General features: G+C 41.2%; 1 protein-coding gene across 2 annotated transcripts; it reads left to right on the top strand.

The window, feature by feature from the left end:
- The first annotated feature begins 21,495 nt into the window (after positions 1-21,495).
- On the top strand, positions 21,496-24,791 carry LOC148032411 (LEAF RUST 10 DISEASE-RESISTANCE LOCUS RECEPTOR-LIKE PROTEIN KINASE-like 1.2). 2 transcript variants are annotated; one of them, XM_087683063.1, is made up of 3 exons: positions 22,135-22,426; positions 22,721-22,785; positions 22,891-24,045. In XM_087683063.1, exons 1-3 carry the CDS (start codon positions 22,274-22,276, stop codon positions 23,894-23,896), a joined length of 1,224 nt encoding a protein of 407 aa, XP_087539189.1. In that variant the 5' UTR covers positions 22,135-22,273; the 3' UTR covers positions 23,897-24,045. The 2 variants fall into 2 exon arrangements, with proteins under 2 accessions (XP_087539188.1, XP_087539189.1); XM_087683062.1 differs by lacking the exon at positions 22,721-22,785 and having other exon boundaries at positions 21,496-22,426; positions 22,891-24,791.
- The last annotated feature ends 3,205 nt before the right edge of the window (positions 24,792-27,996 follow it).

Below are 27,996 nucleotides of genomic sequence, written 5' to 3'. Positions count from 1 at the left end.
TTGGGTCGCCAGTGGAAGATGATGATTTAGTTTCTGTGACCTTGAGTGGTCTAGGAAAGGATTATGTACACTTTCGGACATCCATTTCCGTCCGTGAAAGATTTCTTGATTTTGAGGAGTTGATTGCTCTTCTAATTTCTGAGGAGCAGAGAAATGGTGGTGCATCTTCTTCAGGAGGAACTTCAAAAGAAGCTGTGTTCTACTCAAATGCTGGAAGAGGTAGAGGCAGAGGTAGAGGAGGCCGATCTGGAGGCCGTGGTAGAAATCAGAATATGCAGCAAACTCAAGAAAACCAGTCCTATGGAGGAGGATGTGGTAACTCTAGAGGCAAGGGGAGCCAAAGAGGTCGTGGTGGATGGCAAAGAGGCCAAAATGCAAACAGCAATGTTGAATGCTACTACTGTGAGGTAAAATGGGTCATATGGCTAAAGACTGCTATAAAAAGCAGAATGATATCATGAATGGAAAATTGCAACAAGAGAATTATGGATCTTCTAGTAGACATGGTGATGACAGAAATGAGCATTTGTTTATGGTGCAGCACATGACCAATTCTGTGACAAGTGCAGAAGAAAGCAACGATGTGTGGTATGTTGACTCAGGTGTGTCAAACCACATGACAGGTCATGCAGAATGGATGCATGATGCAAGGAAATTTGAAAAACCATCATTTGTGGAGACTGGTGATGATACTGCACATCCTATTGTGCAGATTGGAAAATTTCCTTTGTCTATGCAGGATGGGAAAAAGAAATACATGTCAGATGTATTTCATGTCCCGAATATCACCAAGAACCTGCTATATGTTGGTCAAATGGTTGAGCAGGGCTTGCATGTCAGATTTAATCCTCATGGATGCTTTGTTGAGGATATGAAAAATAAAGGTCGCTTGATAGCAAAAGGAAAGAAGAAGTGCAGAATGTTTATGTTGGATGCAGACATGCCTGAATTGAGTGCAACAATGTTTGCACATGGGACCAGTGTAGTTGCAGATATTGATATCTGGCATAAACGCATTGGTCATGTTAATGTACATTGACTTGAATCAATGTAGGCCCAAAATATTGTTGTAGGATTGCCTAAATTCAAGGTTGCAGAAATACAGAAGGTATGTGAAGCCTATCAATTTGGAAAACATGCAAGGAAACCATTTCCTAGACATATTCAAGAGAGTAAGAAGCCATTGGAATTAATCCACTCTGATGTGTGGACTACTAAAGCTGCATCTATTGGAGGCTGTCATTATTTTGTCACTTTTATTGATGACTATAGCAGAAAAGTTTGGGTGTATTTTATGAAAAAGAAAAGTGAGGCATTTCAAAACTCTTAAAGCTATGGTTGAAAAAGAAACAGGCTTGCAAATAAAATGCCTAAGGTTAGATGGAGGGGGAGAGTACCTCTCAAATGAGTTTGCAAGGTTCTTGTAGGAGCATGGCATAAAGCAGCAATATTCATGCAGTCATACCCCACAGCAAAATGGAATTGTAGAAAGGAAAAACAGGCATATTGGAGAGGTATCTCGTGCCATGCTCAACAAAAAAGACCTACCAGACTTTTACTGGGCTGAAGCAGTTGCTATAGCAGTCTACATGATGAACAGGACTCCCACTGCAACAATACATGGCATGACTCCAGAGGAGAGGTATACTGGTAGGAAACCAGATATTTCTCATTTGAAAATTTTTGGTTGCATTGCCTATGTTCATGTGCCAGATGAGTTGAGATCCAAGTTGGATCCAAAAGCTAAGAAGTGCATCTTTATTGGTTACTCTCTGCAGAGCAGAAAGGGTATAGATGCTAAAACCCTTCTACTCGTAAGTTTACAGTGAGCAGAGATGTTGTTTTTTATGAGATGAGTAGATGGTATAAACCAGTAAATGTGATTGATGATGTAGATGCACAAAATGGTAATGCTGCACAGAATTCACAGCAGCGGTCACAAAATATTAGTGGATCTGGAGTGTCCTCTAGCAGTGATTCACATTCTTCACCATGGATAGGCAGATTGAGATCAGGAGAATCTCCCCAAATCAATGCAGATAGTGGTATGCAGGTATCACGAAAAGGAAAAGAAAAGGTAGATCAGCCCATGTTTGATGTGAATGCAGGTCACTCTTATGTGGATGGTGAATCCAGTGGCTCAGAACAGAGCATTGATGATGAGTTAGGTATTCCTTCTATTGTTAGACCTGGAGTAAGGAAGACCAGGGATGTTTTGAGAGCACCTGGAAGTGAGCCTACTTTGCGTAGGTCTACTAGAGCTAGGTATCCTGTGGATAGGCTGAAATATGATGGATTTACAGCCATTCACTATGCCTATATGGTCAAAGTGATACAGGAACCAGAACCCACTTCTTTTGAGCAAGCCATGGGAAAAGAAAAATGGGAGAAATCCATGGATGAAGAAATGGATGCCTTGGAAGCAAATGCTACATGGGAATTGGTACCTTTGCCTAAAGATAAGGTTGCAATTGGTTGTAAGAGGGTTTATAAGATGAAGCACAATGCAGATGGTTCTGTGAACAGATACAAGGCAAGATTAGTAGTCAAGGGGTATGCATAAACATATGGCATTGATTATGAAGAAACATTCAGTCCGGTTGCAAGGAGCAAACCGTAAGAGCAGTCATTACTATGGTTGCATCAAAGGGATGGTCTTTACATCAAATGGATGTAAAGAATGCCTTCTTGCATGGTGATTTGCAAGAAGAGGTCTATATGAAGCAGCCACTAGGTTATGTGCATGTTGTTCATCCTGAGTTTGTTTGCAGGTTGAAGAAAGCCTTGTATGGCTTGAAGTAAGCACCTAGAGCATGGTCTGACAAGATAGGATAGTATCTTGTCACTATTGGCTTTCAGATTTCCAAGGCAGATTTCTCACTTTATGTGAGAAAAATAGAGAAAGGTATTATGTTGCTTGTCATTTATGTTGATGATTTGATTATCACAGGTGATAGTGATAAAGATATCCTTCATGTGAAAATGCTATTGAAGCAGAAGTTTGAGATGAAGGATTTGGGAGAGCTGCGTTATTTCTTGGGCATTGTGGTGATTAGATCACCAAGTGGGATACGGCTCTTGTAGAGACAGTATGGATTTGACATGTTGTCCAAATATGGGATGACAAGCTGTAAGCCTATTTCAATTCCTTTTGAGCAGAATGTGAAGCTGATCGCAGATGTAGGTGAGCTTCTAGAATACCCTACTATGTATAGACGCATAGTAGGAAGTTTGATTTATATGACTATTACCAGGCCAGATTTGAGCTATGCTGTTGGATTGGTAAGTTAGTTTATGCAGGCTTCAAGGAAACCGCATTTGGATATGGCTAGATGCATACTCAGGTATGTGAAGTCCACATTGCAGTATGGACTATTTTATGAGACTGGGTTCAGATACAGTTGCATGGATACACTGATGCTGATTAGGCTGGTAGTATTTCTGATAGACGATCTACTAGTGGATATGTGTTCTCTTTTGGGAGTGCTGCAGTCACTTGGAGTAGCAAGAAACAACCTACAGTTGTCTTATCGAGCACAGAGGCTGAGTACAGGGGTGTAGCAATGGCTGCATGTGAGGTAGCTTGGTTGCATAAGCTACTTTATGATATGCATCAGCCAGAGATGGGCCAGTTGTCATTTATTGTAACAACATAGCAGTATACACTTGGCAAATAACCCAGTCTATCATGCTAGAACAAAGCACATTGAGGTGCATTATCACTATGTGTGGGAGAGGGTTTTACTAGGTCTTATTAATCTAGTTTATGTCAGCATAGAGGATCATGTAGCTGACATATTCACGAAGGCATTGGGCACAGAGAAGCTGCGCAAGTTCAGAGACCTGCTTGGTGTGCAGGAATTGGGATTGAGCTCGAGGGGGAGTGTTGAGATATCGAGCTCCACTCGTCATATGCCAGGGTGACCATTGTGCATTTATGTCACTGACTTGTTAGCTGCAGATGCGGTTGGTACACCGCCCATGAATAATAGCTGGATGACAGCTATCCTTATGCACTTTAGTTCGTGGCTTAGTTAGTATGCCACCTTAGTTAGTTGAGTTTGGTTTGAGACCCACATATAGGGTTCTTCTATTTCTTTGTACTAGAGTTCTTTTGGCTTACACAACTAAGAAGAGGAAAACTGTTTTCAGCCTCCACCTTTGTGTGTATTCCCCCATTGTGTAAGTGAGAAAGTTACAAGTGAGACTCTTTCCTTCTCTCCCACTATCTTTACACAGTGATCATGTCAGTATAATGCTTCATCATATCCTTAACTTTGCCAAGGACATTTGAGGCACTTGACTCATAGTTGTGATCGTCTACGTGTCATTCCATTGGCCTAACCACTTGAGTAGGAAGTGGCTACTATTGATTTCCTAGAACAACATTAGAATTTGTCATTTGGCTTTGAACATTTGGTGGAGCCATCTGACTAACCATAGGCATGGTCACACTGGGAGGAGCTAGCAACATGGGCACATTTTGAATCATTCTCTCTCTCCCATTGGAAGTACTCATGGGCATCCCTTGACCTCCATTTGTCAATGCCAAAGTATTTCCAACACCTAGATTTAGATTCCAATTTTCCCTAGAGATATAGGCTACTTGCAATTGTGACTCTACCTCCTCTACTCGTGTAATAGCCGTACTAATGTCAACAAGAGAAACATTACTCAACTGCACCTGAATATTAAAGTCTAGCCCATGCAAAAAGTATTGCAATGGAGTAGCAAATGCGGAATAGGAATATAGCTTTGAAACTTACGAAATACTTTCTTCAATTTATTGGCATAGCCTCGAAGATTCTTGTGAGGTTCTTGACGTGTTACATTAAGAACACGTAATCAATACTGACCTCCCCTTTTAGGGGAAAACTCTCTTCAAAAGGCTGCAAAGAATAAATCATTCATAGTTATGGTTCGAGCCTCTACCATATTGCAACTCATTCTTTCAAAGTCATATTAAAGAACATCATCAAGTGTCCTTCATCTTGGATTGAACAATTAAACATTAACTTATGGAATTCATTAACATGAAGTTCATCATCTTCCTCTGCTAACCCATTAAAAATGAGTAGAGAAAATCTTAAGGAGGCTGGCAAGTCTAGTGTTCCTACTGGATTGCAATGGGTTGTGCCATGATAATCGAATTTACTAAGGGTCTTTGAATTATGGAAACCACTACTCCACTCGAAGTGGGCTAACTAACTGGGAGAGGGGAAGTAATGGAACTTCCACGTCCTCTTAATGGACTATACATGGGTCTAGGGTTACTAAGACCCCTCCCTTGTAGGCATATCGGACCACTCCGTTGAAGAGAATACCTCCTAATAATCTGAGCTCGCTGTCTAGACCGTTCAACACTTTCTTGCTTCTGAAGCTCATCTTGATGGTCTTTTAGATCTATTCCAATGCATTTTGGCATATACTAATGAACTAGTCCCTATCGATTGAGATTTGGAGACCACTACTTATTAGCAGCTCCTAGCAAATGCACCACCTATCGGGACTTAAACAAGTTAGGCCCGACACTAGCTCTAATGCTCTAGCCGAGCCTCTGTGCTCCATTAAAACACCCCATGGCCTTGCAGCCAAGAGCATCTGGAGGCTACACATTTATCTTAACCAAATAAGCGTCTATATGGCTCATAGTCCAACGGATAACCCTTCCCAAACCCCTTATAGGGAGTCCCTACACATATTGGTGTTATACACCACATAAAACAAACACAAGGAGCACCCCTCGACTAATCGCTACGGCCCCTCTATGGCTCTCCTACACCTTGAGGATTGGCCCAAGATGCGCCGTGAACGCATAAAGCACGTACAAAGCATAATCCTCTCTATTTATCGATCAATCCAAGAGATAAAGTATAATCCTCACCGTACACTCCCCAAAGGAAACGAATATCTAACCCTATGGCTCAGGTACCTCACCTCCTCAATGTAGATCATTGTTTATGAAGGCAATTACTGTGCATCCAAGATGACACCATATGTTATGTGCAATAAAATTGTGTATGATTGATAGTGCTCAAACATTTTTATCATCAACAACCAGCACTGTGAAGGTGCAAAAACATTTCTTTTCATGCCTTTACTATAAACTATAATTGCCGCATTGCATAGGGCCAACACTGACATGCTCATGCTACTAAACCCTCTGAATTTTAGACCACACGTATCCTATATGCCATGCATCAGAGACAAAATCAGAATTCAACATATTATCAGCCCTTAACACCCCCCTTCTCCCTACCGCTTAAGGTTGTGCATTTGGTGATAGGTTTACAGAGCATTTTTAATGTATTTTTCTTCATAAAAAGAAATAAATACTCACTTTACTAAAAAGATAAGCCTAATATGAGGCTAAACATCACGCCTCATCACGCCTCAACCTCATCATACATTCAAAAACACAAATGTTATTTTTCTCTATTTTTTCTAGTTATTTATTGATAAATATCAATATTTCTCAATTTACTAATATAGACTAATTAGACTTACTGAGAATTATTTTCATACCACATTTCAACCCATGCAAAGAGCATATACACAACAAAACCCCAAAATTGCATGATTTTTCTTAAAATCACAATGTTGAGGGTTCTGCATATTTATGAACATTTTATTAAATGACTACTTTTTCTTGATTTCCTTAACATTCTGATAGATCAAAGCATTTACAACCAAATACAACCATTTCCAACCATTTTCAATCAAAATTTATCATAACACAATAAAATATATCACGTACTCATACAATCGGGCTTTATGTTGTACACATATCTCAAGATTGGAGGCCCATTGACACTTCCCAATAGTCGCTCATGATCCTTCCAACCTTGATCTATGCTCTTCACACTCCAGCATCATCCCATGATTGAAATCTCTCATCTTAGCTGACCCCCTTCTCACATAGAATCAACTAAGGAAACATACAATAAGAGAGAAGAGAGAGGAGAGAGAAAGTCAAAAAACTGATATTTTCATTTACTCAACCATTTTTTGCACGGATTGAAACATTGGATGGCATCAAAATTCTTTATCTTGCTACCCTCTTGCCTCCCCCTAATGCCAATAAGCACAAAAATCATTTTTTAAATCAAGAAGGGGGTATTTAAAAAAATTCCCTCCCCTTACCCCCATGGTTTAGTTTTTGTATGTTTTTAGCCTTTTAATTAGGCTATTAAGCCTTACGATTAAAATATCTAGTTCATCTTTTCATATTCACACTTGGACATAAGTGGTTTCAACCATTTTGGAGAGGGAAGCAAACTTGGAATTGAGATTCGACTAGATAGCTAGTTGTGTGGCATCGAAATCTATCAATCTAGCCTCCATCATGCACTTCTTGGCTCTCAGATCACATAATTGCTTTATAATGTGAAACCTTGTAGGGATTAAATGGGGGGTCAAACGGACTTCGATCGACAAACTGAGACTTGCATTACATTCCTGGCATCAAACTCAATGTACAAAAACTGTAGCTCATCAATCTGAAACCATTTCATTTTCCATGAAAAATTGGTCTTTTATGCCTCCCGAGCCACTTTTTTGCTTCAAAAATGGTTTCTAAAAATCCGTTGTCATAACTATAAAATTTTCATCTAGAACAATTTGAAAGAACGTTTCATTGTATTCCTATCTTATATATTAAACAAATCTTAACTTTTGAAAAGAACCTAGGATCATGTTGTGAGATATGGTGCATTGTTCATGCTTGTGGCTTTGTTTGTGGCTCTCGTGCTTCCCACTTCAGAGTTTCATCTCTTGAGGGCAATAGTGGAAATGGGGCTCTTGCCCACTAGCCTCCCAAGCTTCATCGGTCTTGAAGGGGATGATTGAGAACCTCGAATTGCTAGGGGGATCCTTTGTGATATGAGGAAGGGTGGAGTTGTCCATGAGTGCTAGTCCACGCATGTTAGAGATTGGAGGGAGGTGGTGTCCTAATAGAGTTCTCTTAGATAGAAGAGGACTCTTGTACGAAAACGTAGGTTGCTAATGGTGTTGATTCTCTTTTCCTTTTTGCAATTCTCCTCTTCCCTTCCTTTAGTCGTCCACTCACTTCTAAATCTCTTTACTCCTACTACTCCTATTCCTCCTCCTCTCTCTTCTTCTCCTTACTTCTCCTACTCCTCTATCCTCTTTCTATACCTCCCTCTTCTCTTAATCCTCCTATCATTACCTCCTATTCTCTTCTCCTCTTTTTATCCTCTTTTCCTCCTTGTATTATCTCTCTCTCTCTCTCTCTCTCTCTCTCTCTCTCTCTCTACGTATGTTAGCAACAACTGGAGCACATGGAGAAGAAAGACAATGTATATCCAAGCCTTGACTAGCCATAGCTAAGGATTTTATACTAAGGCTTATTATTTTATTTCTATCATAGCTTGAAAAATAGTCTAGTGGCTATGGCGTCAAGGAGTGGAGACGATAAGGAGTGATGATACCAAGGACCAATTTTTTATGCTCGATAAACTGGGGATGTTGCTTACATAGGGCTTCCTGATTAGCCCAAGTGGCATCCTCTTCAAGATAGTCTTTCCACTCGATGAGATATTCCCTAAGGGTTTTTCTTTTGAGAGTTCCTTCTTTTACATCAAGTATCCTATCTGGTTGAAGCTCAAGGACTCCTTCACTTGGCATTACAACTTGTTGATCATTAAGAACATGATTAGGATTGGATACGTAGTCTTTCAATAGGCTAACATGAAATACGTAGTGAACTTTCAAGTGTGCGGGAAGTTGTAACTCGTAAGCATTGAGTTCCAGACACTTGAGAATCTTGTATGGCCCACAATATCTTGGGCTTAATTTCTTGAATTGTCCCAAAGACAAGAAAATCTTCTTAGGATGGACACATACAAAAACCATGTTGCCTTCCTTGAAAATCTGATATTTCCTTCCTAGATCAACATATGTGTAATAAATGAAGCTAAGTGAGTGATGGAAATTTGACTCTGAGACATGCTTAAAAATAGCCAAAAAATCTGAATTTCAAGGGAAAAATAGACTTCGTCGAAGGCAGCATTGGCAATCAAGTCGATTTTAAGCAGCAAGCAGTTGTCGGGTTCCTAAAGTGCTTTAAAGATCCACTGAGCAATGTTTGGGGAATTTTCATAATTTCCCAGGATGTCGGATGAGACTTCAGGAGATGACAGGCAGTGTGGAACCCCGAGACGGTCAGTCAAAAATTTTCAGCTCATCCAACGGACGCCAAACGGCCAATGACCGGCGGGCAAATGGCCAAACTCAGTGTGTAGCGGGCCCAAAATGAGAAGCAAGAGGGTGTGACCCTTGGGGGCTCCCCTTGGGGCCCAAAATTTGACGATTGGGGGCAGGGGGGGACACTTTTTGAGCGTGGAGGAAAAAAAACCATGGCGACTTGCAGGCAAGCAACGAATTTTGAGGGAGAGGGGGGCTATGGGGCCTAAATGTAACCCACCAAGCTGATCATATCAAGTAGATGTTGCTTCTCTTCGCTCTCCATCGCCACCCTTCACTCTTCCAATGGATGCCTAGATCAGAAGATTAAAAACCAGCCTTTCTCTCTCCTCCCTCTCTCTCCCCTATGAGGCAATTCATGTGAAAGAAGCCCGGCGTGGTACCGGATTGCTTCTGAACGGAGTGGGGCTGAAGTTGGATGATCAGAGAAGGGTTGAGCATCAATGATGGGATATTTTGCTGTCCCGAATCAGATTTTAAAAAACCCACAACAAAAGGAAAATTTGATAATTCTCTTTTATGAAGGAAAATGGCTATTTTTTAATCATTAATGGTCCAAATGATGTTCATATTGAATGAAAATTGGTGAGAATGTTTTTTGCCATATATTTGATGAGTCTATGTAAAAAAAACCCAGAATACATAATGCCATAATGCTGAAAATAATTTTCTAAAACCCGAAAAGCGCCTTTTTAGTGTAAAAATGAAGGTTTGATTGGTTTTGGGTGGGGAAAAGAGATGTGCATGAGATAAAATTGTGATACAAAACATCTTTCAGTTGTCATAATCAATCCATAATCACAAATTTTAAAAACTTATTTTTATGCATAAATAAATAGTAGAAAATAGCAAAAATAGAAAAAATGGAAAGAAAATGGGTTTCGGGCTTAGAAAAATGAGAAAAATTATGGTTAGTGTCCGTGCATGTTTGGCAAGGGTTAGGTATGGGGGTAAGCCTTAGCTCGCCCTTGTCTTTATGTTCTAATGCATTTTTATAGCTTTATACGTTGAAAATGACAAAAAAATAATACCCTACACCTATGCAACAAGGCAACACATAAGCGGTAGGGGGAAAAGAAGGGTTGTGGAAGTGTTTAAGTGTTAAAAATTAAAAAAAGTCCGATATTTGGTTTGTGCTCGTCATATAGGATGATACAAAATTGAAGGTTAAGAGGCTAGTAGCACGAGAAATCGGTGCTAGTCTCCATACATTGAAACATATGTTTAGTGAAGATCATGAAAGGGTTGTTTTTCCACATCATAAAGTGCTGATTTGATAAATATTTTTTGTGTTCTAGGGTCATATGCACTATGCATGATGCATGCCATGGTATCAATCTTGGATTGCATAGCAATTGTTTTCTTAGGACATGACTTATACGTGGAGTGAAAAGAAGCCTAAGCTGTAGGTTAGTCGATCGGTTTCTAGGGGAATTGTTTGGTAAGGACACATGGTATCTCCTGGAATACGTTCAAAATGAAAGAGCGGAGCTTGTATCATGCGTACTTTATGTTGGAGCGACGCACCTTGGGGCTAATCCTGAGGTGTAGCAGAGTCGCACTGGAGCTGTGGCAGTCAATTGAGAGGTGCTTCCCTATGTTTGTGCTACGTGTCATTATGCCTATATCTTATGGGATCTCCCTCTGAGGAGAAGGAATGGTAAACGTTGGACTATGACCTAATACAAATGCAGAATCGACATTAGCATTTAGCGTAGAGTGAGCCTTAGATGCTCTTGGCCATGAGGGCCATGAGGCCGTGTGGTGGGGTTGTCTGTTGTGTGTATAAGGTCTGGCTAGTGCCATAGCTAGTGTCGGCCCATTTTAGGTCCCATCACTAAGAGGAGAGAGGAGAATGAGTTGACGAGAGAGAAAGAAGAAGAAGAAAGAGTAGAAGAGGAGAGAGAAAGACATGAAAGAGGGGAGAAAGAAGGAGGAATTCATGGAAAGCTTGAGAGGAAGGTCAATCAGTTCTTGATAATATCTGGATGCCCTAAACTGGATCTCTTACACCTTATATACCCTAGTTAGTGTGATGGGTATCTAACCCCTAGTTTTCATGAATCTCACTTGTTACATTACATCCAAGCCTGTGATTTTTTGCCCTTTAAAAAAAGGAAAACTAGAGGGACTTGTTGACATAGAGGCTGAGGAGTGGGGTGAAAAGTACTACTCTGATCCACATTACAACGAAAAGGGGTGGATGAAGATTATGGATAGCATGTTGTCCACTAGAAGCCTTCTTGGGTAAATCTACCATAACTTTTGATAGGATGCTCTAAATGGGGCATCCCACATATCAAAATAGAGCTTATGATATGTACTTTTAGCCCATGTAGGAAGCACATGGATGTAATTTGGGCAGATACAAAACTATTCTAGAATAGTTTGCATTATGCAAGCTATGTGTGGTCAAAAGGGGACATAACTTGCTAGTCTTTAGCCCATTAGACCTCTTAGAGGTGAGGAAATTTATTCACAATAGTGGTTGGACACCAGGAGGCTTCTTCTAGGGGTAGGCCTTGCCATTTGATGAGGTATTCCTTGGTGGATCAAGATCTCAAGTGTTTATCTTGTTGCCCAATGATTGCCTCAAGGATGTACTAAATGATACTTTCTTCATCTATGGGAGGAAGCTCTTCCACATAGTCCACTAAGGTGCCAATGAAGGGCTTCACATGGCTAACATGAAACACATTGTGAATCTTAATGGTAGGGGGAAGCTCTAATCGGTAAGCCAAGTTGCCAACTCTCTTGAGGATTTAGTAGGGGCCATAGAAATAATGTGCCACTACTGCCTTCTTTGAGAGTGTAGTAATGGGACTTAGGCACTTTCAAGAGGATGAGCTCTCCCTCTTGGAATTCCAAATGCCATCTTTTCTCATTGATATAAAGCTTCATATGGATTTGTGCCTTTTGAATATTCACTTTGCATTGATGAAGCAGGGCATGCATGCGATTCAACTTGACTTTACTCCAAGGGTTGATTTTAACATTGAACAAGAGTGTAGGGAGGGGAACCTTATACGCATATAATGCCTCAAAAGGACAAACCTCGATGCTAGAGTGGGTGGAGTTATTATATGAAAATTCAGCAAAGTGGAGCCATATATCCCAATTGTGTTGTATATCATGGCAAAAGTGTCATGGATATGTCTAAAGCCATTTATTTACCCTTTCAGTCTAGCCATCTATCTGTGGATGGCAATCAACTACCACATATATATTGTTCCATCCTTTCTTGGTAATGGGGAGGCCAGTAATGAAGTACATGGTGATATGTGTCCATTTCTCTTCAAGGATAGGCAAGGGCTACAAGAGGCTAGTGGGTCAAAGCATGTTGTTCTTGTTCTATTGGCATGGAACACATTTGATCACAAAATCCTTAACACCTCTCCATAAGCCTTTCCATCAAAAGCTCTTAGCAATCCTATTGTATGTTTTGAAAACACCCAAGTCACTAGTAGTGGGGCAAAAATGCATCTCTTCCATGATCTTCTGTGTGAAGGGAAAAGTGTGGGGGATGAAAATTTTGCCATGGGACCAAATAAGGCCATGTTAGAGCTGATATTGGTAGTTTTCAACCATTACTCTATGTTGTAATTTTTGAAATATGTGGCTGAAGTCCTCATCCAACAAGTAAGATTCCTGAAGTTTCTCAATCCAATCACTAAGTAACTCTAAAATGGAAGATACTATTCATGCCCACATCCATGAGAGTGAATCGGCCATGATGTTATCTTTTCCTAGAGTATAAGAGATGTCAAAATCATATTTTTGCAAGGTTGTCACCCATCTCCTTTGCTTAGGAGTCAAAGTAGATCAATTTAGAAAATATTGGAGGACTCAATAGTCACTCTCCACTCTAAAACAGCTATCTAATAGGTAGTGGTGTCATTTCTTAATAGTGTAGAGGATGTTGAACATCTCCTAGTCATAAATATTCATTTGCATCTCCTTGTCATCACACTTATGGCTCTCAAAACAAATCATACCTGCTTTTGTAGCAATACAGCACCAATATCTTGGCCATTAACATCACATTGAATGGTCAAATCCTTGGAGAAATCAGAGCATACAAGGATGGGGGTTAAAGTAAGCATTTCCTTCAACTGTGTAAAGTTGTGACCAGTAGTAGTATCCCAAAAGAATGATTCCTTCTTTAACTGATTAGTCAAAGGTGTTGCAATGGTGGCATAATGCTTAATGAAGTGTCTATAAAATAAAGAGAGACCAAGGAAACCATGTAATGAAGTAGTGGTGGATAGTGTGGACCAATCCTTTACACATTGCACCTTCTTGGGACTAGCTTGTATGCCATTCTTGCTAACAATGTGTCCCAAGTACTTCACTAATGTCTACATGAAGATACACTTACTTTTCTTAGCAAAGAGACAATGCTCTCTCAAGATATCAAACATCCTTCTAACATGTGCCAAGTGCTCCTCTTTCGAGTTTCTCTAAATGAGAATGTCATCAAAGAAAACAAGCACAAACTTGAACATGAAGGGGTGGAGGATTTTATTCATGGGCTTTGAAATGTGGCAGGGGTATTAATCAACCTAAAAGGCATCACTAGAAAATGATAAAATCCATGATCAATCCTAAAAGCTGTTTTGATCTCATCACCATCTCTCATGCACTCGGGGACATCAATCATAAATATATGTATGTATCACATGGGTTCAACATTAGGGATTTTAGAAATACCATTTTTACACAATTTTTATATTCAGAAGTGTCCCATATAAAGGTGATACTTACAGATTGAATAGAAAAGGAATATGTTTTATTAAGGAAAAATTCACAAATAAGGATATTTATAAATAGGCCTTGAACACATGTGATGTAGAGGGTATACATATAGTGAATTCCTTGAGCTCATGCATATCTGATGTTAGCTAGAGATCAATTTTAATGAAGAATTGTGACCCTTTCAACTCATTCAACAAGCCATAAATCTATGGGATGGGATACCCATTCTTAACTATGATTTTTTAAAAGTCCCTATAGTTGATGCTCATGTGGAAAGAGCCATCTTTTTTCTTGACTAAGAGGTCAGGAGATGCATAAGGGGAAGAACTTGGTTCAATAAAACCCATCTCAAGTAACAACTTGACATGCTTTGCAACTTCTCCACTTTTACACTTGGAGAGTTTATAAGGCGGATTATTCAGTAGCTTGGAATGGGGCTCTAAATCAAGTGGATGGTCCACTTGCCTCTTAGTAGAAAGGGCTATATGCACATGAAGTAAATCACTATACACCTCAAGTAAGGTCTACAAGGCTGAATCCTTAGATACTTTGGAGGGATGATCTGAATTTTCTTGATTCAAGTGCAAGACTAAAATCTGTGAGCATTTCTTAAACTCCCTTTTGAGTTGCTTTGCTATAATTAGCCAAAAATCAGTATTTTCATGAACTCCCTATAATCAAATGAGTTGTCTATGCATCATAAACTCCATGTAGAGCTGAGACAAGTCTATAGCCATTTTCTCCAAATGTTTCAGCCAGTCACCACCCAAGACAACATCAATGGGGCCCATGTATAATGCGATTAGGTTAACCAATGCCACATAATTCTCACCCAAGCATAAGGGGACTTTGGGTGCTGATTTCTTCATTTCCATTTGGTACTTGAACTTTCAAGGGGTGCTATACTTATATAGGAGTGTATTTCAATCTATCAATGGTTGATTTATTGACAAAACTGTGTGTAGTACCACTATCCACAAGGATAAACACATGCTTTCCATTAATACTGCCTTGAATGCGTAGGGTGTTGGGGCTCCTAGAACTAATCGAAGCATCTAGGGAGAGGGAGTAAAGGGAGGTGGTAGTCGGGTGAGGTATAGTAGGGGTAGTCAAATCAAGAGCATGGGATGGGCAACCACTTGGGTCAAAGGAAATACCATATTGTCCATGATTGGGTTGAGCCATATAAGTTTCATCGGGGCTCCTAAGAAGAGTGGGGCAGCTTCTACCAATCGTGGGCGAGGGTCTCACTAGAGGATTGATTGTATGGATGATTGGGGAGCTCCGTTATTAACATGAGAGATCTCATTGACTTTATAGGTGGAAGGGGGAATATCCTTGGGACCAAGAATGCCATGTGGGCTATGTAGTGGCTCTAGTGGTGGAGGATGTTGAGACTCGTTCTTGGACTTGTTTTCCTTTTCTTGTGTCGGAGTGATGGCTATCTGAGCTACAAGTGTGGTGAGCTACTCTAGGGTTTGTTGAGTGTGAGAGGGCCATTTTTTCAATTGCTACATCAATTTGAGACAGCATCTAGTGATGGTTGGCAACCATGTCATTATGCCTCTCCATGTGACGAAGGTCATTGTTCATCATTCATTGAGGTCATGGAGTCCCTAAACTCCCTCTCAACCTCCTCATGGGTCTTACTTTTGCCTTTTTGACCAGCCATTTAGATATAGTCCATAGGACCCATTGTTAGTAAATGGGGTGTAACTTCTAGAAAGAAACTCCGATCTGTGAGATTTTTTATTCAAATTGAAGGGGAGGAAACCCTCTTGGATATGCTATCAAACTTTGTAACAAAAAATGATCGTAGAATTCTAAAATTGGATTTTTATGCCTCTAGACTCTATCCACAATGACCTTAGTGTACAAAAATGGTCGTAACTTTTAGAGTATATCTCCGATTAGGGAGATTTTTTATTCAAATCTAAGGGGGGAAATTCATCTTTAAGACAAGCTATAGGGTTCACTCCCAAATGCAATACAAACTTTTTTGCAACAAGCTATCCCTGAGTGACTATGACTAAAAACACTATCTGTCCCGATTCCCACATGCACTGTATGAATGGCTCATGGATTGAGGGGCCTAAGCATCATCATAAGCAACATCCTAAGCATACTGAACATAATCCTAAGTACATTAACATATCCATTTTCTTTTCCATCACTACATAAGTAGATTTTAGTATCATACAGCTCCTTTGATCACAACATACCAAGTGTCATACATGGGTACCATGATCACTGAGAAGGTGTGTCCAAATAGGGTTATTTCATCAGGAATGGGGTGACTGGAGTGCACTTGCACCTACCTAGAAGTATTGGGCTTTGGATAACTCGGAGGTGGGAAAATTTCCCCCCACACCACTGGTTGTGCACCTCTTCAAGGTCTTAAGTGGTAAGGGAGGGTCACCTCCCTTTTGGCTCACCACCTTGTCTGGCATTGGCCTTTTTCCTTAGTTGGAGTATACATGGTATATATTTTTACTTAAGAAACTAGAATGAGGTACATTGGAAAATAAGCATTGGGTCTTTTCATGAGATGTAAGGATTGAATTAAGAACTTGGGTAGGGCTTACATTGGCAATCTAGTGACTCATTGGTTGCTACTTACCCTTTTACAATGGCTTATTGTCCACATGGGATTCTTCCAAGACACACATGATCAGATAAGAGTTAGTGGTAGCAAGAATAATTGATGGAGAGTTAATCGTGATGCATTGGAAGAAAAATGGGATCAAGTGGGTTATTGTTTCATGTGGATAGCATGTGTATAATGAAAGATTCAACTAAGATGTCATATGCAGCCGTAATCTCTCTAATAAAAGAAATTCAACTCAGCAAGTGGATTAAAATGAGAGATTCAAATTGGATTCACATACCTCTTTAGTGTTTGGAGTAAATGGATAAAGCATGATCCCACCATGATGCCATGTTCTCCATCAAGTAAGCCCGGTTGATTAGAGCACTCCAATGGATGAATCCTTCAAGGATTTGATGCTTTCTCTGATGGTAGGGACACTCATGCTTGTTCTTGAGCTTTATATTCAAGAATCAAAAGCTTCAAATGGAGCTTTCATGGATGCCCACAAGAAATCCACGCATGTTGAGCTCCATGTCTTCAACCCAAGTAACTAGGGTTTCAGATTTGAAAATGGAACTAGAGAGGAAGACAAAAGGAGAAAATGATCAAAGCATGATGCTATGATACTACTTGAGAGGAGAGAGGAGAATGAGCAGAAGAGAGAGAAAGAGAGAAAGAAGAAGAAGAAAGACTAGAAGAGGAGAGAGAAAGACAAAAAAGAGAGGAGAAAGGAGGAAGCCATGGAAGCTCGAGAGGAAGGTAAAGAGTCTATTCTTGATAATATTTGGATGCCCTAAACTGGGTTTCTTACACCTTATATACCCTGATTAGTGTGACTCAATGTCTAGCCCCTAGTTCCTATATATCCTGATCGTTGTAATATGATGTTTCCCAATCCTTGGTAGCCTAGATATCTTCTCTAAAAGCCTTAACTTATTCATCCATTTCTTCCAACATCTCCTTGGAAGCTTCTACCTTTAGAGTAGGGTCAGAAAATTTCAATGGAGTTAGACATTCTTGTCCATACAAAGCTTGGAATAGGGTCATTTGAATGCTTTGATGATAAGATGCATTATAGACAAACTCAACCAAGGGTAGGTACCTATTCGCCTCTTAGGTTTATTGTTCCCTATAGCACTAAGCTCTAATTACATCTTCAATGACTTTGATTCACTCACTTAGTCTGACCATCGATTTGGAGATCACATGTTGTGCTGAAACAAAGTTGGGTATACCAATGGCCTCAAACAAACTCTTCTAGAAGAGAGAAGTGAAAAGAGAATCATAGTCACTGACAATCCTTAGACAACCTATATAGCCTAAATATCTCTCTAAAAAAGAGCCTTGCAATATCTGAAGCCTAATAGTTGGTCTTGACTTGCATAAGGTGAGCAACCTTAGTTAGCATACCCACAATCACTAGGATTGAGTTATATCCTCCTTGGACCAACTATGAAATCCATGCTGATAAATCCCTCTTCATTTGTAGAATGTTAAGTGGTTGGAGCTTTCTTCACATCCTAATAGGTTTAGCTTTTACCCATTGGTAGCTTAGCCATTTAGTGACATATTTAAGCACATCTCCTTTGAGCTTTTCCCAATGAAAGCTTCTCGTAGCATTGAGAGTCTTTGCATAACTTAGGTGTCCTGAGAATGTGTGAGAGAAGAATTTAAATGCCCAAGAAATGCTGAAAAAGATTGAAATGATGCAAAATTTACAGGGAATTTAAAGCTTGATGGAAGTGGAAGACACAGATTCAATGCTTTTAAGTGATCATGGAAGACAAGAATGCAATTTTCTACCACTGCAATGGTTGCATGTTTTTCATAAATTTTTTGACTATCGGATTGAAGGTAGATGACTTCTGGGCCATTTGGGACCTCAAGCCGGACATGTAGGATTTTTCAAATCGCAAATTGAGTGCCGAACGAAGAAGAAGTTGGAAGCCGGGCACAAAAGACCAAGAGGAAGTGTGAAAGTGACTTGGGGGGGAGAGTTCAAAGGGTATGACCCTAAGGCCTACCCTCCCCCCTCTGGCAAAAAAAAAATTGATAAATTGTGGGGAGGGGAGATGATGGTTTATGAAAAAGAAAAAGAAGGAACCTTGCCCTATTCATGGTGACAATTTGGTGGGGAGGGGAGGGCTGGAGCCGACAAACAACTGATAGATATAAAGACAATTACTCAGATCCTCTAATTTTTTTCTCTCTATTGCTTGTCTTCGCTCAACCAATGGTTGCCTAGATGAGAAGAACATAATCTAGTCTTTCTTTATCCTCTCTCTCTCTCTCTCTTCTTGATGCATGCTTCTATGTCTTGAAATATGAGAGAAGGGGGTGGCCTGATTTGAGAGATTTTGATTGGGAGATAATGGTGAGATATGATGGAGCATAGATTGAGGTTTGGAGCATTAGTGGCTATTAATGAGAGTTAGCAGCCTTCCAAATAGGAGATACATGTGAAATAAAGCATGACTTTATGAGTAAGTGATAAATTTCATCATTTTATGATAAATCTCGATTGCAAATGGTTGCTATCAATTATCAATGATTTTTTTTATGAGAAACATTAAGAAAATCAACAAGAATCAATTGTTTATTAATTTTTCTATAAACACGCAAAACCCATAAAATTGTGCTTTTAGAGTAAATCATGGATTTTGGGGGTTTTAATGTGTCAATGGTGTTTACATGGGATGAAATGAGGAATGGAAATAATTCTCAGCAAGTTTAATCAATTCACATTAGAAAATTAAGAAATATAATTATTTATTAATAAATCAATGAAAACATAGAGAAAAAAAAAGAAAAATTAGGTTTTTCACATTTGAAAATTAGGAAAAAATAATATGTGTGTCCATGGGATGTATAGTATGGCTGAAATGTGATGATATCTATTGTTTATTGGTAAAAGCGACTCACAATTAGTGATTAACCAATTGAATGGGACTTATAGTGTGAGAGATCCCATTCTATGGATATATCATCACAGAGCCTTGGATATACTTCAGATTTTTGAGACAGTGACTTATTAGCTAGTACCTCATCAATGGAATCGCTTTGTGGATTTGTTGGCAAATTATACTTTTGTTGAGAATATATTTCTTAAATGTGGTCTTGAGGGGTTATTAGAATTGCCCGATCTCATTAGCCTAGGACCATTATGGGGACTACTTGCTGGCATATCTTGTTATGGTTATCGATGGTTAGTATGGGTGATGAGTCAGGTAGCAATTGACAATTTTCCTATTCTTTCATGGATACATAGAATCGTTCAATGACATGTTCACTAGACACCCCTTGTTGTAGGGGCCCTAGCTAATAATATGATGCATTTAGAGTAGGGCTTGAGTGGCCCACTAGTGTCGTATTTCAATATGATTTATGTGGGGGCCAAGGGTTTGCTTTTAGCAAAATATGTTACTGAATTGTGTGCTTTATAGCTTTATTTTGCTAGGCCAAGAGAGGTCCGCTTATTTTGTGATGTACTAGTTGATTTCATAAGGCCAAGAGGTCCATGTATTTGTTTGGTGTGAGTGTGGTTAATGGTTTCTTGTCTTAGTGCTGAACATATTTAATGGAGTACTTGTAGCGATCCTCTTGTTGCATAGAAGCTTCTTGTGGCCAAGTCTAGGTGATATTCTTTCTTTATGAGCTATTCCTCTTTGTGCTATACGTGTATATGGGGAATTTTCTTCTGTTGGGGATCAAGAAGTTAGGCATGAAGTCCCAAAGTTTAGGTTATACGTGTCTAGGGAGGTCTAAGTAGTTATCCACTTCCTATAAAGGCGTTGTGAGTCATTGGTGTGTGGATATGAATGTTAACAACTTTGACATGTGCAATATTACTAGTTCAATCAACTCTAGTCTATAGATCAATACTATAATGCCCTATTCCTCACCCTCATGACACCTCATGTAGTGGAAACTTGCTTATTATACTACACTATTGCTTATAATTCAAGGCAATTATTACATCAACAAAAGTTATCAATTTGATATATATGCAATTTTGTTTGTTGAATAAGAAAACCGTATGTTGCACAATCTAGATGGGAACAATAGGACGAATGAATTGTGCTAGATCTCAATGAGGCTCCTCAAACTTATAAGAATGAGTGCTAATCCTTGAAGAATTAAAGCAATTCAGTAATGAAAAAGACACATGCTCAAATTCAAGGATATGAAAAATTTGAAGCCTAGGTATTCAACATGTTTATTTCTTTGAGAATGCAAATATTGGCAATCTATATAACATAAGCACCTTGAAAATATGCATAGTTTTGTACATATACATACATAATTTTCACGTATGCATGAGCACATATATAATCCTAGAGATGAACACATTGATATTATTGCTTATGTAGAGATTCTAAAAATAATGTGTGTCTTGGTACAAACACAAACCCATCACTTACATGTGTGTGCACACATGCTCCCACTAGGTCTAATAGTTGTAGTAAACCTCTTAGTTTTATTAAACTAATCACTACTTACATTGAAAGTTTAGTATTGTCATGGAATGTATGTGGTTTTAAAATTTGAGGTAATGGGCTACAATGATAAGCTTAAGCTTTCTGCCATTTCTTTCTTCCTTGATAAACATCTCTACCGTAGCTATTACTTTCCCATGATATTTCATGTGGCCGAGATTTGTGCAGTTTCTTATTTGCAAATTGCCACCGTCCTACGAGTAGTGGGTTGGATGCCCACCAATGACATTGCTAGTGGATGATAATGTATACGGGGGGGGGGGGGGGGGGGGGGGGGGGTTTCGTGCAATGATAAAACAAGATAAAGATTCCGATACTACGAGAAGCAGGTAGATATTAGCTACAAAAAGCGGGTTTTGAATGAGGAGCTGGTCAACGCTGCGAATTTTCAAACCATGGCAGGGAGTTGGGACCTTTGACGGGGACAATGGCGGAAGGTAACCTTGAATTGAATTGCCGGGGCATTGCGTGTGGCCAGTGGATGGCGCTCTCTCTCTCTCTCTCTCTCTCTCTCTCTCTCTCTCTCGATAAGGACAAGGAGAAAGGAAGAACGGATCGATTGATGCACTGTGTGCTTGACTGATGAGCTGGTTGGGAAGGGGGATGAAGCGACCTCCATGTCTGAGCCTGTGGTGCTGCTTCGTCGCGGTGTGGTGGTGGCTCGCGTGGAGCGACGGGGTATCGTGCGAGTCTGATACGTACTGTACTGTATTTACGTGTGGGAACCTGACGAAGTTGGCGTATCCGCTCGGGAAGCAGGGGGTGTGCGCGGAGGAGGGGTTCCAGCTGGATGATTGCGGGCCGCAGGAGGGAGGGCCGCATTGGAAGCTGGGAGAGACCGACTACCAGGTGCGAGACGTGGCCTACAGACACAGAGTGTCGGGCGCCGCGACAGGGGGAGACGTGCAGGGGTACTTGGATCTCACGCCGCCCGGTGACCACCCCGTCGACGACTGCGTCTGCTGCCCCCCTTTGCCCCCCAAGCTCGCCCCTGTCTACGCCCCCCTCCATGCCGCCCGCTCCTTCCCCTCCGCCACCCTCTGGCCCTCCCGCCACATGACATATCTCATGCTGAATTGCACCAAAAACGTCTCCTCCGTCGTCGTCCAACTCGACAGCCCAGCCTGCCGTAACATCTCACAGCGGCGCTGCAGCTCCCGGCCGCCCCCGTCCTGCGCCCAGTTTAAACCTGACCCCTCCATCAAGGATGACCTGCAAAGCCTCCTCATTGAGGCCAATTGCAGCGGCTTCCTATCCTTCCTCGACCACAACTCCTCCTGGAATCGCACCATACTGCGCATGGAGTGGACGAACCTGGCCACCAAAGGGACCTGCCCACCGACTTGCAACACGTCGCAAGGTATGCATGCGCTCTATCCCTTTCTCGAATGCGGTAATGTATAACATTAGGAGTCACCCCATCTACCCGATTCATATGGCCTACATGAAGAGCTTTGTAAGGCACAGATGCTCGTGATATTGATCCCTCTATGATCCAATTTACATGAGGTTCAATTATGGAGTTCAAGAAATGGGGATTCATATGTAATGATCCCTCTATGATCCAATTTACATGAGGTTCAATTATGTAGTTCAAGAAATGGGGATTCATATGCTTGTGATATTGATCCCTCTATGATCCAATTTACATTAGGTTCAATTATGGAGTTCAAGAGATGGGGATTCATATGTAATGATCTTGTCAGAGCTGGCTAAATGGTATTGATCATATGTAGGGAAATTTCAAAAGATTCTTATGAATGTGAGAGATCCCTTGACTGACTCTTATCTGTGATCTCTGGCGGCTCTATCCTCTCTGTACAGGCTCTACCCAGCGAAAAACCCAGCTCGTTGTTGCCCTCTCTGTCGCTGGCGCTGCCATCGCCATAGCCCTTGTCGGGTGTGGTTTCCTTGCCGTCCAGCGCCGAAAATGTGCAGAGCACAGCCGCGCAGCCACCAGCGGGCGCCTGAAAAGTGGCGGCGGCGGCGGGGGCGGGCCATCGACCAGATTCTGGACGGAGCGCGCCAAATCGCTCTCTCTCAAGTGCGGGCCGGCCTCCGGCGCGGAGGAGTTCTCGTATGCGGACCTCCTTCTGGCCACGGACGACTTCTCGGAACGGCGCCTGCTCGGCGACGGCGGCTTCGGCGCCGTGTACAGCGCCACTCTCAGGGACGGTCGACGGGCTGCCGTGAAGCGCCTCTACCACGACAACTTCCGGCGAATGGAGCACTTCTGGAACGAGATCCGGATCCTGTCCTCGCTCAAGCACCCGCGCCTGGTGCGGCTCTACGGCTTCTGCTGCCAGGACAAGCGGGACCTCCTGATGGTCTTCGAGTTCGCGTCCCACGGGACGGTGGCGGAGCAGCTGCACAATCCGGCGCCGAAGCTGGCGGAGGGCCTGCCCTGGAACCTGCGGCTAAATATAGCGGTAGAGACGGCCGAGGCTCTGGTGTACCTCCACACGTCGGGCGTCTTCCACCGGGACGTGAAGACCACCAACATTCTGCTGGACGAGGATTTCCACGCCAAGCTGGCGGACTTCGGGCTGTCGCGTCTGGTGCCGGCGACGGCGTCGCACGTGTCGACCAGCCCGCAGGGCACGCCGGGCTATCTGGACCCGGACTACCACCAGTGCTACCAGCTGACGGACAAGAGCGACGTGTACAGCTTCGGGGTGGTGCTGGTGGAGCTGATCTCCGCCAAGCCGGCGGTGGACCTGTCCCGAAGCAGAGGCGAGATCAACCTGTCCAGGCTGGCGCTGGCCAAGATCACCTCCGGCGCGTGGAGGGAGCTGGTGGATCCCCGGCTCCGCATCCACCTGGACGCTGACGTGGAGCGCATGGTGCAAGGGGTGGCGGAGGCGGCCTTCAGTTGCCTGCAGACCGAGAAGGACGACAGGCCCACCATGAGCTGCATCCTCGACACGCTCTCCCGAATTCGGGACTCCGGCTACCCGTCGGATCATCATCCCGGCAGCCCCAACGTCGATCATGCGTCCGATGAGACCAGCCTCATAAAGGCTCCAACGCCGCCCGCTATCCCTCCCAGTCCCAGATCGTCCCTCTCCCTGTGGCCTAGCTTCACATCATCCACAGCTACACACAATTCCTCGAATTCCTCGTGAGCTTGTAGCTGCTATCCCTCAACAACTGTCTCACCCCATGCACTTAACACACTCCTGCTCTGTCACGTCTTCCTCCCTTATCGCCTGCACTTCTCCCAAGCTGCATTACCCGCACACTCGGACGTCTCACGCATTGCCTTCTCTGAAAAGCATGATGAGCGCAACATCCTTTTCCCCCTATCCATGCCTTGTGACAAGCGCTTTCTTGTACAAGCATCGATATGTTGAAATTGTAACACAAAGTGGCAAGTGCATGTGATTCGTAATGCATTACACAACGACAAAAATTCCTTTGTTTCCCCCGCCCCACACACAATCAAGTTGATATATATCATCATTTCAAGCCCATCATCCATGTTGTCTTGCTAGACCAAAGGACATATTGTACTATATGTTGCTTGTACGTACAAAGATAACATACAAAGTCCTTGTTGTCTTGCTTAGACCAAATTCCATAATTTTTATTGCACACATAATCTATATTACAAGTTTATTGTATGAACTAGCAAAGCCAAAGCCTTTGTGACATTTTCCAACAACTCCTAAGAGAAAACCTAGAAAATTGCTCTATCTTAACATGCATGTGCTAATTTAATAAGCAAGACAATGACGACATCATCATCATCATCACACACACATTCTCTCTCTCTCTCTCTCTCTCTCTCTCTCTCTCTCAAGCCAATATAGATTTCAAGTGGGAGTTTTTGGATCAATTTACATGCAACTGAGAAGAGGTGGCATGCTAAGCCCCACCCAAATGAAATACAACTAAGATTCACCATGGAATGGGTATCAAGCTATGCCATCCCATTCTCATGCTTCGATGGGTCAACATTGGCACATGCTTAAGCTAAAATTTAACAAGATCCTCTCACATCTATTAACGGGACCATTACATGCATTAAAGTTTTAAGAACTAATAAGTTAGCTACTCACTGCCCTTTTGGTTTCCCTCCCACCATTCAATTTAAACAAAACATACCCTTTTTTTTCCCTACCCAATGCTCTCCTCCATTTCCCTCCATTCAACACTATACAGTATGGAAAATGTACCATTTCTACCATATTTTGAAAGCTTCCATTTTTTCGAAGGTGCCAGTTTTAAAAGCTTACAAAGCTTTCATTTACACCAAAAACTATTATTGTAGGTACTTACATAAGTCCATCTCCGCCATGATTCTAGTCATTGCCAAGCATCTCACACCCATTGTAGTAAATTAAAAAATTCATGTTCAAAATCTCCCATCTGGTAAATTTGATGCCTCAAACATTTAATAGGAGGTAGATACAAATCCGTCTCAAAATTTGAGGACCAAAACATGTGTATATTCCATGGGATTGATTGGATGATTTTACATGTAGTGAATCTTAGAGAAAGGACACACCAATTGACTTTCACAAGCAATGGGCATCAAAGGTCCCACTAAGTAAACCATTGTATCTAATGACAAATAGTCATATACAACTCATTGGGTGAATCCATACTTCCAAAGCCCAAAGTGGCATACTCTAATGAAGTAGCTTTTTTTCAGTGTAAAGTACATCTTGTGATGCCATTGAAAGTTTTTACTTTATTATGTAGGTATTGTTGCAACTTTGGCCCCATTGATGCTTGGGGTAATGCATCATCAATGAAAGCCTAAAATAAGGCTGGCAAATAAAGGGTTAAGTTCCAAACCTATGCTTCCAAGTGGATATTAGTGTCATTTTACTATTGCACAGCTATGCCTTTAACCCATAGTTTTCCATTTTAATTATATATAAGCATACAAGAAGAGAGAGAGGTGAAGTAACCAAGAGCACACATACACAATGGAGACTTGAGCTCACAGAGAAGTAAGGCTAAAATCTTCTTAATCTTCTTCTTCTTTTTTCTTCTTTTTTCCACACAAAGGAACAGAGTTTACAACATGATAAAAGACTAATATGAAAGTACTAAAAAATATGTACATGTGGTCATTAAGTTTAAGCCTGTTAAGGATAGATGAGATGGCACCATGAATGTGCAATAACTAAGAATGGACTAGGTGAGTGAAGTCTAGCTATAAAATCACAGGCATATCCTCTATAAAATTTGAGGTCCAAAACATGTGTATATTCCATGGGATTGATTGGATGATTCCACATGTAGTGAATCTTAGAGAAAGGACACACCAATTGACTTTCACAAGCAATGGGCATCAAAGGTCACACTAAGTAAACCATTGTATCTAATGACAAATAGTCATATACAGCTCATTGGGTGAATCCATACTTCCAAAGCCCAAAGTGGCATACTCTAATGAAGAATGAAGTAGCTTTTTTTTAGTGTAAAGTACATATTGTGGTGCCATTGAAAGTTTTTACTTTATTATGTAGGTATTGTTGCAACTTTGGCCCCATTGATGCTTGGGGTAATGCATCATCAAATAAGGCTGGTAAATAAAGGGTTAAGTTCCAAACCTATGCTTCCAAGTGGATATCAGTGTCATTTTACTATAAGCTATACCTTTAACCCATAGTTTTCCATTTTAATTATATATAAGCATACAAGAGGAGAGAGAGGTGAAGTAACCAAGAGCATACATACACAATGGAGACTTGAGCTCACAGAGAAGTAAGGCTAAAATCTTCTTCTTCTTTTTTCTTCATTTTTCCACACAAAGGAACTGAGTTTACAACATGATAAAAGACTAATATGAAAGTACTAAAACATATGTACATGTGGTCATTAAGTTTAAGCCTGTTAAGGATAGATGAGATGGCACCATGAATGTCCAATAGCTAAGAATGGACTAGGTGAGTGAAGTCTAGCTATAAAATCACAAGCATATCCTCCATGTCGATCACCTAATACACTAGTGAGTAAAGTCATGCCACATCACTAAGGCACGTATTGGATGTCAACTTATGTGGAACTCAACTTAACACTCCTCCTCTCTCGCTAAGCAAGAGCTCATGTACTCTAAGCATTGTTTTGAAGTGGTAGAGCTTCTTAGCTCCCAAGGCCTTGGTGAAAATATCTAGGGAATGATTCTCTGTACTAACATAAACCAAGTCAATATCACCTGCTAGAACCTGCTCTCAAATGAAATGATAATGGATCTCTATGTGTTTGCTCCGTGCATAATGCACTCGATTCTTGGCCAATTGAATGCTACTAAGGTTATTATTATAGATGATAACCTTCTTATCCACCTATAGCCCCAAATCACTAAGTAGCTTACATAACCAAGCTACCTTACATACTGCAACTGCAATACCCTTATACTCTACCTCAGTGTACTAGATAATACCATTATAGGGTGGTTCTTACTACTCCAAATAACGAGGGTTGGTTGCATGGATAATGGGAGAGCTCAAAAGAGGCACTTCATTTTTGTGGGAGGGATCCAATGATGTCATGTAGGTCACATACCTACTCCAATGGTGACGGCTATCATGCTTCAAGCTTGGACTCATTTGCCTTCTCTTACACTGAGGTGGTAGGTAACTGGGCAACAAAAGTGGTGAGATGCTCTGATGTTTGTTGAGTCTAAGAGTTGGAGAGGACCATTTGTTCAATTGATTGATCAATCTTAGAGAGCATTTGGTGATGGTTGGCGACCATGTCATTATGTCTCCCCATATGGAAAAGTTCATGCTAACATAGAGTGTGATTGAGCATGATATAGGGGTCCGTATCCATCACTTATTCTTGCATTTCTCCATTGTACTCTTGGGCTAAGCTAGGCTCTTCATTCATGGATGCTCGGGAGTCTCTTATGTCCTTCATGCTGACATAGGGTATAATTGATCATACTGTAAGGGTCGGTATCTAGCACTT

This window comes from Lygodium microphyllum, chromosome 8 (genome assembly GCF_053477565.2).
Source record: "Lygodium microphyllum isolate KBCC chromosome 8, Lygodium_microphyllum_v1.1.10, whole genome shotgun sequence".
Taxonomy (NCBI): Eukaryota; Viridiplantae; Streptophyta; class Polypodiopsida; order Schizaeales; family Lygodiaceae; genus Lygodium; species Lygodium microphyllum.
Note: the sequence above shows the minus strand (reverse complement) of the source record. Positions and strands in the feature narration are given on the sequence as shown.